The sequence below is a fragment of the Populus trichocarpa genome, chromosome 13 (assembly GCF_000002775.5).
Source record: "Populus trichocarpa isolate Nisqually-1 chromosome 13, P.trichocarpa_v4.1, whole genome shotgun sequence".
In the NCBI taxonomy this organism is placed as follows: Eukaryota; Viridiplantae; Streptophyta; class Magnoliopsida; order Malpighiales; family Salicaceae; genus Populus; species Populus trichocarpa.
In genome coordinates this window covers 11,162,610-11,178,580 of record NC_037297.2, presented here as the reverse complement: position 1 = coordinate 11,178,580, position 15,971 = coordinate 11,162,610, and the positions used below count along the sequence as shown (strand labels likewise).

Here is a 15,971-nt window from a genome sequence, read left to right as displayed (position 1 = left end):
AAAAGATCTAATAGTTAGATAATTTTTTAAGTTCAATTTTAATAATTGTTTTTATAGTGAACTTTATGCTAAATTAAAATAAATAATTACAAAAAAAGTTAAATAGCCTTTTAAATAGAGGCTAGGGTCTTGGGCTTAAAAGGACAAATCCACACAACTAGCCTAAAAAAAATCATAGGTGAGCTTGAATTTCTTTATTTGTTTTTAATAGGAAAACAATATATTATTGAGGGCTATTTTAAATAAAATAAAAAACACATCATATAATTGGGTAAATAATGTATTGTCAACTATTTACTTTTATGTTACCTTCAATGATAAAAAATTAAGGTTTAAATTTTTAGATTTTAAAAATCCAATTTTAAACTTTTTTTAACCTAAAAATACCCCCAAAAACATTAAAAGATTCTTAGTAAACCCATCAAGATGACCATAAAATACCCTTTAATCAATTTAGAATAAAAAATCAATGCAAATAAAAAACTTTTATGTTCATCGATATACTTTTTATAATTATTTAAAGGAAAAAACAAATTTCATCAAATTTTTCTCTTCAAAGTGAATCCATTGACATTAAAAATAGTCTTATTAATTATTAGAATGTGGATAGCTGAAAATTTTCTCTTTTTTTTTTTATTAAGTGAATTTCTCTCTTATTTCTTAACATTTTGTGATTAAAATATAAGAAAAATAAAGTTTAAAAACCAAGATGCAAACTCTTGAAACTACATAACTAAATAAATGGAAAAACAAATTCAGCAATACTCGATTAACAATTGCAACATGGATTGAATAGAGAAATCCACATCACAATTGAGTCTTAGGTTATAATAGTTAAGCAATTTTGTTTCATCTGATAAAAATAAAACCTTTGAAAATTAATAGAAAATATAAAACATGGAGTTACAACGTAATTCTTTTAAAAAACTAAGAATCTTAAAATATAGATTGGTTCCAAAAATCTAAAAAAAAAAATTGGTTATACTTAAGAGAAGATAAAAATCATCTTTATCACATCATTTCTGAGAAAATATTACTTTAACTATGTGTTTTTTCTATATTAATTTTAAATATCATTTATTGTCTAAATTATATTTCCAGCTTATTCACAAATCATTTAGTTTTTATAGATGCTCATAAAGTTAATGTCAGACCATAAATCATGAGTCTTGCAACTTGATTATTTTTTTAGTTTTTATTTATTTATATATATTTCTTGACTTTTTTTATCATCACTATCTATTATTTATTTTATTACAAATCAAAGTTGAAAAGAATACTATGCTTGTTCCGCGTTGGACCCTACTCAAAGGATACTTGTGGACCATAGTTTTTAGACCCGGCCCGGTCCAAGGCTCGGGTTCCGGGTTTTGACTGGGTCTCCCGGGTCAAATTTTTTTTAAAAAAAAATAACGTCGTTTTAGTAAAAAAAACAAAAGTCAACGGGTTGCAACCAGGTTTTTGATCGGGTCTTGTCGGGTCAACCTGTCGGGTCAGCCGGGTCACACCGGGTTTTTCCTTCCCCTATTTTTTCTTCAACTTGGCCTGGTTCCAGTCCTGGATCGACCCGCCAGGCAGGGCCGGTTTTAAAACTATGTTGTGGACTTACTATTGACCTTGTTATTAGTTTAAAACATCATGATAGGCCCACGTCGACCCTAAAACTTGAAGACACGTCAACTTAACCATTAAAATCCAAATTTAAGCTTAATAAAAACTTGACGCTAACTTGACCAAAACTCATCAACCTATTATTGAACTTGTTTTAAGATTAAAAATATCGTGTTAGCTCTATATTGGTCTCTAAAAACTAGAAGACACATCATTGATCTGGCTGTTAGGAGTCAAATTTAATAAAAAAAAACATGACTCTACTCATCGACATTATTTTTATTTTTTTAACAAATATTTATATGCTCATATATATGTAAAAAGAAAAAAAAAGATGCAATTTTATAAAATTAAATAACATCAACGTGAAAAAAAAAGACAAGAAAGCTAATCCGCTTTGTCCTCTCTTTCTGAAAGTTCCCTTTGAGGGTCTGACCCTCCCTACCTAATATTCCCAACTAACCGAATTCATTAGTCTATAAGGCTTGTTAGTCACTGTGGTCTCTCTCATCTCGTCCCTTGACCACTACACCTTCTTTCTTATTTCTTCCTACGTTGGAAAAGATCCAAGCAATAAGAATTGTTATCTCTAAAAGAGAATAAATCCATCTGTCTCCTCATGGGTCTCAGCATTAACAGTAGTACTGCTCATTTCCTTCCACATAGGAAGGCGATAATCTGGGTAGGTCGGGAGAGGCTGACCTTCTGTGATCGGCAATGCCGTCAAATGGTCGGTAAAATAAAATAAAATAAAATAAAATAAAATAACATGTATATTATTTGCATTTGTGAATAGTAAATAAGAAGGAAGAAATGAGAAAGAAGAAGTTGCTTTGCATTAAGGACTTGACTTACCTTGAGGCTAGTTCTAAATGAGGAAGGAGTTTCTTTGGTGACAATAATGGTGTGTGTCAGCAATGGTGTGGTACTCGTTCTCGAGTGGTTTTCTCTGTCTATTTCAGGTTTCAATTTCTCTTAGGTTTTTGCTTTTTTTCTTTGTTTTTTCTTCTTCTTCTCATTCTTTCCCCCTTGCTACTAGCCGATTGAGAGCACCTCTATTTGCCTTTATTTTCAACCCAAAACTCTCTCTCTCTCTCTCTCTCTCTCTCTCTTCAAGTTTAAGCTTTCTTTTCTCTCTATTTTCTTCTTCTTCTTTTTCCTCTAATACCATTTTTGGCTTAGATTAAATTCTTTTTTATTAGCTCAAACTCTCATTTATCGATAGACTTAAATTCGTTGGTAATTCTATATATAAAAATAACATGTCATCGTACTTATTAGTTTTTTTTTCACTGTAATTTTCTCGATATATACTAAGGAAATATTTATGTTGATATTTACCGATGGATACAACGAGGGCATATTCAATTGGAAAAATTTGCCGCGGTATACCGACACAAATATTTCGTAGTGTGTCTTTATGTATTTGATAATTTTCTAATAGTGTATTCAAAGAATTATATAGCTTGTTTTGATGATGATGATAATGAAAAACTACACCTTTCCATGATTCAAAATAAAACTCTTTATTCTTTTTTTAATTTGAGTTGTCTATATAGAAGTTGATTACATCTCTAGCATATAGATAAATCCAATTCTTTGTATTAATATCGTTTTCTAGTTTATTTTTTAAAATAAAAGGTTGTAATAACTTTTTTTTTAAGTTGTTACATAAATGAAGAAATATTGATTGTTTTAGTTGTTCCTCCATGTAGTTACGATGTTTTTTATTTTTTAAAATTTTGACATGTAATAAACTCCTTTATTCTTTATTCTCATTTAAGAATTTTGTGATTTTATTTTTTGTTTACTAGAACTCAAAAAACTTCTTTATTCATAAAATTCTTACATCTATCCTCGTCTATCCTCGTGCCTGTGTTAAATCCATATTCTCTATTTCTCTAACAATTGACAAAAAAAAAAAAAACAAAAAAAAACTACCAGTGCTCTCACATTCATCGAAAAATATTCAATCTGTAAATAAATATTCAAATCTTGGTTCAACATTTATTTAATAATTTTGTTCATGGTTAAGGACACAAAGGATATGGATTTAAATAAAAAATGAAAAATTTGAGTTATAAAAATCATTAAAACAAATTCAAACTTGAATGATAACGAGTGCACCCAAGATAGTTATCTTATAATTAAAGTACAGGAGCTTGTTTCTGTAATTTAAAAATATTTTAAAAAAAATTAATTTTTTTATTTATTTATTTAAATTATTTTTTTAGCGTTTTTAAATTATTTCAAACTTGAATGATTACGAGTACACCCAAGATATTTATCTCATAATTAAAATTGTTTTTATATTTTTAAATTTTTTTTAAAATTAAATGTTTTTTATGTGATTAAATTTTTTTATGTTTTTAAATTGTTTTGATGTACTGATATTAAAAATAAATTTTAAAAAATAAAAAAAAATATTATTTTAATATATTTTCAAGTTAAAAAACACTTGGAATAAACTATGAACTAGATTTCTATATATCTTCAAATTTTACTTATAAAAATCATATATATATATATATATATATAAAAACGCTTAAAATGTGACCGAACAATAACATATCCCTTAGATGGCAAATTGGAAACCATGTTCCTTAATGTCAAAGTAGGAGACTAATATTGTAGGTTTTTTATTTTTCCAGAAAATTCGCTCCTGCAGCCTCTTCAAAAACTTGAAACTTTGAATGATATTCCATGTATTAAACTAGTGCTTATTTGATATTATATTGAGGGTTCTTTTTAAAAATATTTTTGAATTAGAGATATATAAAAATAATTTTTTATTTATCTTTTTAAAATTTATTTTTAATATCAGTACAACAAAATAATTTAAAAATATAAATAAAAATATTAATTTAAAATAAAAAAATTATTTTTAAAAAAATACTTTTACATCGCAAAAACAAATCGAGAGCTAATCATAATCATAGGAAATGTTGATGCTCTGTAAAGATCCCTGGTTAAAAATAGGGGGTCAAAGTAGCATTTCCATTTATCCATTTAGAAGTGGTTTGTTTTTATTATAGTAGAATGATAAAATTAAAAAACAGAGAATCACAATATAAAATAACAAAAAATATTTAGTTAATTTTAAATTTTAACAAATTTTATTTTGGTTTAAAAATTTATTTTATTTATTTTTAGTCCCTGTGTTAAGAAAAGGAAGAGAAACTCACTAAAAAAACAACGAAGTTATCGACTGACCATAATCTAGCCACCAAAATAGAGAATTTTTATATCAATGAGTTCTTTTTTCTTGAGAGGAGTTCAATGAATGTGGTTTTTCTCTCTAAACATGGCAAAAAAAAGTAGGTCAAGTTCTATTTAATTATTTTAATTTAGTTGATTTTTATTTTTTAGACTTATTTTAGAATATTTTTTGGGTTGGTAAATGATTTATGGAGATTTTTATGGTATTAGGTGTTTTTGGGTGAAAATAGACTGACAAACCCACGCCTGTATTTTTTTCCCTTAGAAATAGACAACCTATTTTGTCTTAAAACGGGTAACCTATCGTCAACTGAGCTACCTATCCAGAATCCAGCCACCACTATGGTGACCAAAAAATTAAGGGAGAAGAGGTTTGGTGGGTCTAAGCTGCCAGGCCCATATGCCTTTTTTTTAAGAGATCAGAGTGTTGGTTTACCTAGGCATGTGCGTTTGGCTCTTGTTTTCCCTTTAATTTCTTTATTTATTTATTTTTTTAATTTTATCTTTCAACATTAGGTTTTCTTGAATTTTTTTCTTGGCTTTTCTCTTTGAATATTTGGATGATTTTGAATCGGTTTTTATAATCTGTTTCGGTGTCCGTTCTATAAGGTTATTACAATCTCAAACAAACATCCTTGCATTTAGTTAGTGCTCAATTTTGCGATAATCTATTTTTTATCATATAATTAAATAAAAAGTAGCTTCAGAAAAAATAAAGTTATTAAATCTAGTAGAGTCTATGACCTAGGTTACAAGTTAAGCTATGAAATCCGAGTCAATCCAATATGTCGTCATCTTAATATTTAAAAGAAAGATGTTATCTTGAGTTTTTGTTTTAAATCAAACTATGTTTTTACCAGTTGTTCGAGTTGTCTTTAAACCTGTTAGTCAACTGAGTCATGTCGTGACAACTCTCACACGATTCAATTTAAAATTCGAGCTAAATAAAAAGTTAAATCAAGAGCTTTCAAAATTTCTTAGCAAGAAAAAGGTCTCATAATAATGTCAAAAAAAATGTGACTTAAGTATGTTTTTTATGTTTAAATTTAACAAAACTCTAAAACATGTGGTGAATTCATTATAGTAATAGACATAGTTTATTGTGGATCGCTACAATGAATTCATCTTCGTGCCCCTCGGTGGAAAAGTTGGAAGGCTAGGATATGAGGTATTTTGGTCCTTTACGCTAACTCATTAGTCATTAAAAGATTGAACAGGGATATTATTATCTTTACAAATTATTTTGTACAATAAAAATACTATTCTACCCCCAAGGTCAATGAAATTTAAACTTTCTGACCAAGGGTTTTTTTTTTCACTTCACACAAACTTTAAATTAAGTAAAATACTTCTTTGCCCTAAGATAAGACAAAATAACTTATATGCATTCAGAGGTGTTTTGATACTTTTACATTGGTTTATTTGTTATTTCTAAAGTTATGGGGGGCTTTTTAGTATTTTAATATTAAATTCAGAAAAGCTGTTGGCGCGTGTTATTCACGCGCCCGCGTGTTGGTGGTGTCCACGCTCTTTTGATTGTGCATGTGACACCACTGTTTGTTAGAAAATGGCCTTTCACAGTGTCACTAGAAGCACCACCACATGCTCTTCCTCCTGGTGTGGCGCATGTCGATGGTGAACCGCCGGTTTGTTGTTGGTGGTCGTTTCTTCTTTCTTCTTCCTACTTTTCTCTCTCTTCCAGTTAAGTACATGTTTGTCCTCTTTCCTTTTTGTTTTTCAATTTTGGTCTTTATGTTTTTTATTGTTTATTTTTGTCCTTGGCCTTTTTAGAAAAGTTTTTTTGTATTTTCAATTCAGTCTTTAAATTATAATTTGTCATATATTGTTTTCTCCAAGTCGGTTCTTATTCTTTTGATTTGTCATTTTAACCCTCGGATCTTTTGTTAAAGTTTTATTAGTATTCAATTTCACATTCAATCACAGTTTATGTTGTTTTTTTTTTAAAATTTAACCCTCATTCTTTTGATTTCTTTTTTCCTTTTGTTAATTGTTATTTTCCTTTTGATTTAACCCTTCAATTTAATTTTTTAAATGCCCTCAAATTTATTTTTTTATTTTGGTTTCCACCCTTATTTTTTAATTAAAGTTTTTTATGTGGTTGATTTTTCCCCCGCTAACATCCTTTGGTGTTTGATTTATTTGGGATTGGGTTTCACGGTTTTTCTATTTGTCATGCTTCTAATTTAATGACATGGGTCACAATTTTTAAGTGTTAATATAGTTAGGGATTTTTTTCCTCATTTTGTTTTGCGATTTTATCATTCTACATTGTTTTTAAAAATTTATTTTGTGGATACCTTCATATTCTTTTCCACTGATTTATCTTGATCTCATTACCTAAACCATAGGTTTTGCAAAGCTATTTTTGGAAAAAAAAGGTTTTTTTAAAAAAAACTGTTTTGTTTTTTGTTTTTTATTTTTATTTTTTATTTTACTTTATACAAGTAGGTTTTGTTTTGTACAAAAAATAGTTATTTTGAAATAATATTTCTAATATATTTGGCCATGCATACTTTTTTTTTCGTTTTATTTTATTCACTCTGTTTCATATGTGTTTTTATTTCTATTATCTTTTATAGATTTTAATGAACAAATTTAATGGACACAAACGAGTAAATGTCTTATTTTGCGAGATCAAATATCTTGATCTACGTCAATTTCTCAATTTTTCCAAATTCTCTTTTAGTTATTATTAATAAATTTTTTATTTATTTACACAGATGATTATTAGATTTTTGGATAAACATTTTGATTTACATTTATAGATTTTATTATGAAAAAAACATATAAAAATAGTCTGTATACTCAAGTTTTTTTTTTTGAGAAAAACAAAATTACAACTGGTTACGAAGCGCGGATCAAATCAAATTATTAGTTGCCCTCTAATTATTGTTTTTTTTTCACCCTTATTTTTTTAGATCTTTTTGTGTAATTGATTTTTTTTTCTTGATTTCATCTTTCGATTTTTGATTTGTTAGAGATTCAGCTTCATACGATCTGATCACTCTACATTTGTTTTTTTTTTCTTAGAAAAAATTAGTTTTGTAATTATCTTTAATTTCTTTTCTATAAGTTTATCTCGATATTATAATTTAGGTCACGAGTTTTGCATGCTATTTTTTAATATAAGTTTTTTTAGAGTTGTTTTGTTTGTGTTTGATTTTTCAAGATGTTATGCTAATTCATCAAGAATTGTTTTTGGGTTTTATACATATGAGGTTTGTTTTTCAAAATAAAAAGATATTCATTTTTAAATAATATTGTTGGTGCGTTTGGTCTTGCATAATATTTTTTAGGAAAAAAGTTTATTTAGTTAGTTTCATTTGTGTTTATCTTTCAAGTCATGAGTTTTTAGGTTGTGGGTTTATCTTTAATTGATTTTAATAAGCAAGTTCAGTAAACATAATTAGATGAATGTCTTATTTTGTGTAGTTGAATATTTTGATTTACATTAATTTCTTAATTTTATTAATTTCTCTTTTAGTTATTATTAATAATTTTTTTATTTATTTACATAAATGATTATTAATTTATTTAATGAGATACTTGTATAGGTTTTTTAATTTATATTTTTAATTTTTTTATGTTAAAAAAATACATTGAAGCAACTTACATAGCCGATATTTTTATAAAAAATAAAATTATGACACGTTACGAAATACGGATTAAATGGTTAGTTTTGTTCTCAACCGGGACATAGTATATGGGGCCTGTTATCGAATTAACAATATCTGGATCTTCTTCTTTAGCATAACAAATTATCATTGTTTTGATATTCATATAGGTGAATAGGGAAAATATTTATAACGTTTTCAAATTCATCAAATACCATATAATTATTCTGTTCAACAATATTATTGAATTCCTCTTAGTTATTAGGATAGAGCAAAAACTATGATAAAGTTTTGGCTTGTAATTTTTTTAGGAAAAAAAAAGATATTTTTAATTAATTTTTTTAATTGTTTTGATATACTGATATTAGAAATAAATTTTAAAAAATAAAAAATATAATTTTAATATATTTTTAAGTAAAAATACATGTTTTTATTACAAATATCCGGCAGCCTACATGCATGGAACATGGACATTACAAATGTCCAGACCAGCTTGCGCGCACCTCGACTAATCCCACGGGCTCTGAAGTTAACGACCATATAAGCCTCTAGTAGCCATCATATGAGCAACCACATGGCTCGAACCTGAGACCACAGAGAGAGCAAACCTCTTGATCCCAAGTTCTTACCACTGGGCCACCACCTAGATGGTTAAAAACTATGATAAAGTTTTGGCTTGTACCGTGGTGATGCAGTAGTTTTTTTAGGAAAAAAAAAGATATTTTTAATTAATTTTTTTTTTAATTTTATTAAATTGTTTTGATATACGGATATTAGAAAAAAATTTTAAAAAATAAAAAACATCATTTTAATATATTTTCAAATAAAAATACATGTTTTTATTACAAATATCCGGCAGCCTACATGCATCGAACATGGACATTGCAGTCTGAAATCAAAGAGTTTAATTAGACCATGAACAATCAACATTAACGAATGATTATGATAGCACTTAAATTCAGCGGCGAGCTAACATAGAGAAAAGTTGCTTGTAAACTTCATAACTAGTGGAGGAGTATCTAACATTAAACTGCGATCCAATGAGCTAGACGAGCGGGAATATTTGGGAACACGGCTGTTGTTGTGTTTTCAAAAAATTTAAATTTTTTTTTATTAAAATTTAATATGGTTTGTATGTTTTGGATCGTTTTGATGTGCTGATATAAAAAATGATTTTTAAAAAATAAAAAAAATCATTAACATGCATTTTATCATGAAAAGTTATTTGAAAAACATCCACAACCATACTATCAAAAACACTTCTCGTTGGGGGTGTGTGTCCTGGAAGAATCTGGATTGCAAACATCACATCATCTCAAATCTTGATCAACAAGATTCGTTGTGGGTTGGCTGGCGTGACCTTGTTTTTTATCATTAATTTTCTGACGGTGCATTTTGTCCAGCCTAACAAATGAACAATTCTCTGTTTCTTTTCCTGTCATTAATTTTGATGCTACCCTCACCAGAAAAAGACATTGCTAGGTTACCTACCTTTTCTTTTCACCGCTAGAGTATATTGACTAATATATATATATATATATTTTCAAAAATTTATTTTATTTATTTTTAATCCCTATATCAAAAAAAAAAAAAAAAGACTCACTGAAAAAACTACTGAAGATATCGACTGATTATAATCCAGCTATAAAAAAAAGAATTTTTATGTCAATGAATTCTATTTAATTATTTTAATTCAGTTGATTTTTATGTTTTAGATTTATTTTAAAGTATTTTTAGGGTTGATAAGTGATTTATAGAAATTTTTATGATAATAAATTGATAAACCCGTGTTTATTCATAATCTAATCACTATTATGGTAGTAAAAAAAAAAAAAAAAAAGGAGAGAAGGGGTTTGGTGGGTCCAGGCTGCCAGGCGCACGTGCCTTTTTATTTAAAACCACAACGCTTAAAATGTGACCGAACAATAATATATCTCGTAGATGGCAAATTGGAAACCATGTTCCTTAATGCCAAAGTAGGAGACTAATATTGTAGCTTTTGTATTTGTCCAGAAAATTCTCTCTTGCAGCCTCTTCAAAAACTTGAAACTTTGAATGATATTCCATGTATTAAAATTAGAATTTATTTGATATTATTATAACAGTTGTTTTTTTAAAATATTTTTATATATTAAATAATTTTTTTATTTATTTTTAATATCAATATAACAAATACAATCTAAAATTATATAAAAAAATTTAAAATAAAATAAATTAATTTTTTTAAAAATTAATTTTGCATAAAAAACAAACCTAGAGTTAATCATAATCATAGGAAATGTTGCTGCTTTGTAAAGATCCCTGCAAAAAAATGGGGAGTCAAAGTAGCGTTTTCTTTATCTATATGTGGTATTTTTATTTTTTTATTTTAAAAGTATTTTAAAAATTTTAATTTTTTTATATTTTTGAAAATAATATTTTTTTATATTTTTATGTACTAATTTTAAAAATAATTTTTTAAAAATAAAAATAAAATTTTTTAATATATTTTTAAATAAAAAACATTTAACAAAACAGCCACCACCACCCACTGCAGTTCCGTAAAAATCCTTTTCTAGACGTCACGAATGATGCCACGTACAAATATCCAGTCGAACCACCTTCTTGTCATATTTTGAGACTGTGGGAGTATAAATATCCAGTCTATTAATAGAGGTGTTCATCAACAAATCATTCCGTCCTTCAATTTTCTGATTCTTGTTTAAACAGTAGTCTAAGGCGTAGCTGACACCGGATATGGAAACCAAAATGCATCAAGAAGAAGAGAAGTCCAACAATCATGCAGTGGCTGCTCCTCTTCTCACCCCTTACAAAATGGGAAAGTTCAATCTTTCTCATAGGTACGTGTGTATAGTATACCACACTCTCTTAGTTTTTTTTTTTAATTTCCACAATTTTTATGTTCTTGAATTTTTGTCATTTATGATTTATATGATACACCTTTCTTTTAGCATCTACCTTTCCTAAATCACTTGTTTAGTTTTTATGTGATAAAAACTATCGAAGGCTATACAAAGAGTAGTATCAAATTATTTTATATGATGTATTTTGAATGAATAATCTCTTATGGTTTGTTTAGGTTGAGCCTGGCTCTCTTTTATCCATTCTTTAGTCTCCTTTCCTTTGTTGTTGTGATTTGAATTTTCACATTTTCTTCGCTTCCTTCCTCCTCCTCCTCCTCCCTGGTATGATTCCTTTTTAACTATTCCATTCCAAACAGGAAAGTTCACATCTTTTTTTCCATTTTTGTTCACTTTGTTTGACATGGTATGATGTGATGTTGCCATGTTGTTGGTGGGGTTCAAATCTTGGTTCTAATTGTTGGCTTTTTGAATTTTTATTGGAAAAACTTTGCATTTTCTTTTCCTTTTTAGCTTGAATGGACAAAAAATTTAGAAGGAACAGGTGTTTGTAGAAAACCCCAGTTGGCATTTTTCTTTTCCAGTTTGAACACTTCTTTTGAGCAATAAATCGTCAGATTCAAGAAATGTCTATTTTCAACGTTGTTGCTTTTCTTTTTTTCAATTTAAAATGTGTTATTGAGAAATAAAAATTAAGTTTTGATATGTTTTCAATGTGTAAATAGATGAATGAATTTACCAGTGAAGCTTGGTAAAATTAATTTATGATCTGCTGTCCATTTGCAGAATAGTACTGGCACCATTGACTAGACAGAGATCATATAACAATGTTCCCCAGCCGCATGCAATCTTGTATTATTCTCAGAGAACCACCGAAGGAGGTCTTCTCATAGCTGAAGCTACCGGAGTTTCTGACACAGCTCAAGGGTATTTTTTATTTTTATTTTTTATCGTCAGTAGCCTATCTATCTATGTATCTATCTATTTTTATGTTACATAATTTCAATGATATTTTGATTTGAACTTATGATTTCTTGTTAAATTACAGGTATCCAAATACTCCTGGTATTTGGACTAAAGAGCAAGTTGAGGCATGGAAACCCATTGTAGATGCTGTTCATGCCAAAGGTGGCATATTCTTTTGTCAACTTTGGCATGTTGGAAGGGTTTCAAATCGAGGTGAGTTGAATTGAATCTCCCATATGGATTATCTTCTATCCAGAATAACCTGAGCTTGCATTGAGTTGAAAAGAATTTGAATCCAAAACATGCCTCTCAAGCAGAGTATTTATTTTCCCCTTTCAAAACTTTTCATGATTGATGCAATGCTCCTAAGTAAATCCCCCTCTCTGGCTCGAATAAAGGGCTCATGAGTTTGGTTCAAAGTGGATGCCAGGATGCCATGATCCAACCTATGCATGTTGAAATGGACCAGGCTGTTAAGGCTTCCTATTTAGATAGACCACTTGTGTAGATAAAGGGTAAATGAAACCATGGATGTCATTCTTGTTAATTACTGTTATAGATGCTGCTGAGATATTTGAGTTATAGTTATGGTTTTGTTACCTTTGGATGAACTTGATATGAGAAGGCTTCTACCATTGGTTCAGCCTCAGCCAGTGTGTCTGGTTCTTTTGTAATAGTGATGCGTCCAACTTTTTTCTTAGATGAGTTGACAGAAATTGCTTTGTTTGAAGAGAGTTAAATTGGAATACAGAGTTAAATTCTAGTTCTACTGCTGTTGAATTCACTAAAAGCAGCACGTTATCACTGTGTGTGTTAGTCAAAAGCATTAAGCGTATATGATGCAGGAGATTTTCCTCAAAAGTGTAGTCTTATATTAATAAATATAATTTTTGATTCAACTGTTGGATCATGCTGAAATTTTGTTAGGCAATTCTAGAGAGCTTGTTTCCTAAAGAATTGAAATTTCATAGCAATTAGAGATCATGAAAGTTTTTAGATAAGGTCCAAAAGTTACTGTTCAAGATTTGCAATATTTTCTTAATAGATTTAAGATTCTTTTTTCTATTTGGTGTATAACTCTTTTATTATTTTTTCAATTTTATTTAGGATGTTTTTACTAGTATAAATAGTGTTATTTAGCTTGTATTTTAGGCTGTGTCACTTATATTGAACCTTTCAACTTTCTCAAGGGCCATATTTACCTCTTGTTAATGCAAGAAACTCACCATGCAATTTGTTCTGGAGGGGTCCACAGTTTAGGTTTTGCAGAATGAGCATAGGGTCATCAGTATTCTACTTTTGTTTGAAGATTTTTTCCTGGTTTTTTACGAAGGAATATTCTGTTCAAAGTATCTATGAAGATCATCACCTAGTTTTTTTTTTGTTTCTCATTGTTTCTAATTCTGTTCATCAATTTGTGTGATTGAATCATCTTTTCATGAAAGCTTCTATTTGGTGTGATTTTTTTTTGGCCTCTATTATTTGCCTATACAGATTTCCAGCCAAATGGGCAAGCTCCAATCTCATGCACAGACAAGCCACTAGCCCCTCAAATTCGAGCTAATGGAATTGATGCTGTAGATTTCACCACTCCAAGGCGACTAAGAACAGATGAAATTCCTCATGTTGTCAATGACTTTAGAATTGCTGCAAGGAATGCTATGGAAGCTGGTATGCTTTATTTTCCAAAGTGGAAGACAGAATGTGAAATTTATCTTTACTTTCAACAAGATAAATCATATAAGAATACTTAACTCTCTAGGCTTTTCAATTGAGAAATTCAGTTAGAAAACTTGCAGAAGTAGTTCTATGAACAAGAGAATAAAAAACAAGAAGATGAAAATAAAAGAATACTGCAGTTCATATTTTTGTGCAATTAAGGATTGTTATTTCATCACAATTCATCTCGCTGTGTTTGAGAACCATTTAAAAATGATTGTTTGCCAGTATTCTTTGTTTGGGGAAAGTAACAGGTGTAAGCAGTTGCCCTGTTTCTAGCCAAGCTGCTTCATTTGAAAACCACCACTTTATTGCTTCTTAGAAATCTGGAATTGATCATGAATCATCCATCTCCTGGTCATATAAATTTGATACTGGTTCAAATCAATCTTTCTTCTTCTTATTCAAGTTTCAGGATTTTAAACGTTTGTATTCAAAGTCATTATTTGAATTCTTTGGTAACATTAATAACGATCTGGCTTTTTAGGTTTTGATGGAGTTGAGATCCATGGGGCTCATGGTTACTTAATTGACCAGTTCATGAAGGATCAAGTTAACGATCGAACCGACCAATATGGTGGATCTCTAGAGAACCGCTGCCGATTTGCCTTAGAAGTGGTTGGAGCTGTAGTCGATGAGATAGGAGCTGATAGAGTTGGAATAAGACTGTCTCCCTATGCAAATTACGGACAAGCAGGAGACTCAAATCCAGGAGCTTTGGGTCTGTATATGGTTGAATCCTTGAATAAATATGGGATTCTCTTCTGCCATATGGTTGAGCCAAGAATGAAGACGGTGGGGGAAAGAGTTGAATCCCCGCACAGTCTTCTACCCATGAGAAAGGCTTTCAATGGCACTTTCATTGTTGCTGGAGGCTATGATAGGGAAGAAGGAAACAAAGCTGTTGCAGAGAACTATTCAGATCTTGTTGCTTATGGCCGTGTGTTCTTGGCCAATCCAGATTTGCCGAGAAGATTTGAGCTTGATGCACCACTAAACAAGTACGATCGCGGCACATTCTATACAACAGATCCTGTCATTGGTTATACTGATTATCCCTTTCTTGAATCCACTGCTTAATTCTCTCGCAGATTAGAATTGGATCTTAAATTGCTCAATCATTACAAAATTTGATATTTGCATTATATTTAAGCTGCTTGACTGCTTTACAATAACAATTATATTTAAGCTCCTTGGTGAAATCTAAGGACATTTGTCATACTTGTTAAGTTGAATATGCATAATTTGGAGTCTCTTCTTGTAACTTTAAGTAGACACAGTCCCAACGCATTTCAGGGGGCAGTACTGCTTTCAGGCGAACTGGCTGAAGAGAAATCAGTTTTCTGCAAGTTATGCGAGGAATGTGTATATATTTCATACATATTTTGCATTACATTTACAATCAAACGCATGCATAATAGGGAAAAGAAACAAATAATGTATTAAAAATTAAAAAATAATTTAAATAATACTTATTAAACAAATAATCTTCTAAATCATTCGAAAAAAATCAAAGAAAAAAAATTAAAATATTAAAAAAACCTTTTTTTAGAGAAAAATCTTCTAAATATAGTTTGGATTACAATCAGGCAATAATTTAAGTTATCCCTGGTCAGAAAATAATTTGAGCATTCAATTAAATGTTTAATTGAAGAGAAATGGGGGAAAAGGGTGAAATTAGTCATGATTGAAGTAATTGAAAGACTAAGAATAATAATAAAAAAAAGTGGCACTCTTTGGAAGGACAATTCACTCAATTAGGGGTCTAATTGAAGAATGAATAAAAAATTAGAACCAATTTGACCAAAAATAAAAGAATTAAAGGTTAAAGGACTAAAATGAAAAGGCGTTGGAATTAGGAGGGAACTTTTGGTTTTAATTAGGGACCTAACTGAAAAAGAATATTGAACTAAAGAATCAATTTGGCTGAAATTGGATAATTTGAAAAGAAAAGTGATAT

General features: G+C 29.2%; 1 protein-coding gene across 1 annotated transcript; it reads left to right on the top strand.

Moving 5' to 3' along the window:
- Positions 1 to 11,086: 11,086 nt before the first annotated feature.
- Positions 11,087 to 15,230, top strand: LOC18104319 (putative 12-oxophytodienoate reductase 11). Its single transcript, XM_006376080.3, has 5 exons — positions 11,087 to 11,305; positions 12,113 to 12,253; positions 12,375 to 12,505; positions 13,787 to 13,963; positions 14,499 to 15,230. Exons 1-5 carry the CDS (start codon positions 11,202 to 11,204, stop codon positions 15,089 to 15,091), a joined length of 1,146 nt encoding a protein of 381 aa, XP_006376142.1. The 5' UTR covers positions 11,087 to 11,201; the 3' UTR covers positions 15,092 to 15,230.
- The last annotated feature ends 741 nt before the right edge of the window (positions 15,231 to 15,971 follow it).

Coding starts and splice junctions, on each gene's coding strand:
- LOC18104319 (XM_006376080.3), top strand. CDS start 11,202: ATGGAAACCAAAATGCATCAAGAAGAAGAGAAGTCCAACAATCATGCA. Junction 11,306..12,112: donor AAGTTCAATCTTTCTCATAG/GTACGTGTGTAT, acceptor GTCCATTTGCAG/AATAGTACTGGCACCATTGA. Junction 12,506..13,786: donor TGGAAGGGTTTCAAATCGAG/GTGAGTTGAATT, acceptor TTGCCTATACAG/ATTTCCAGCCAAATGGGCAA.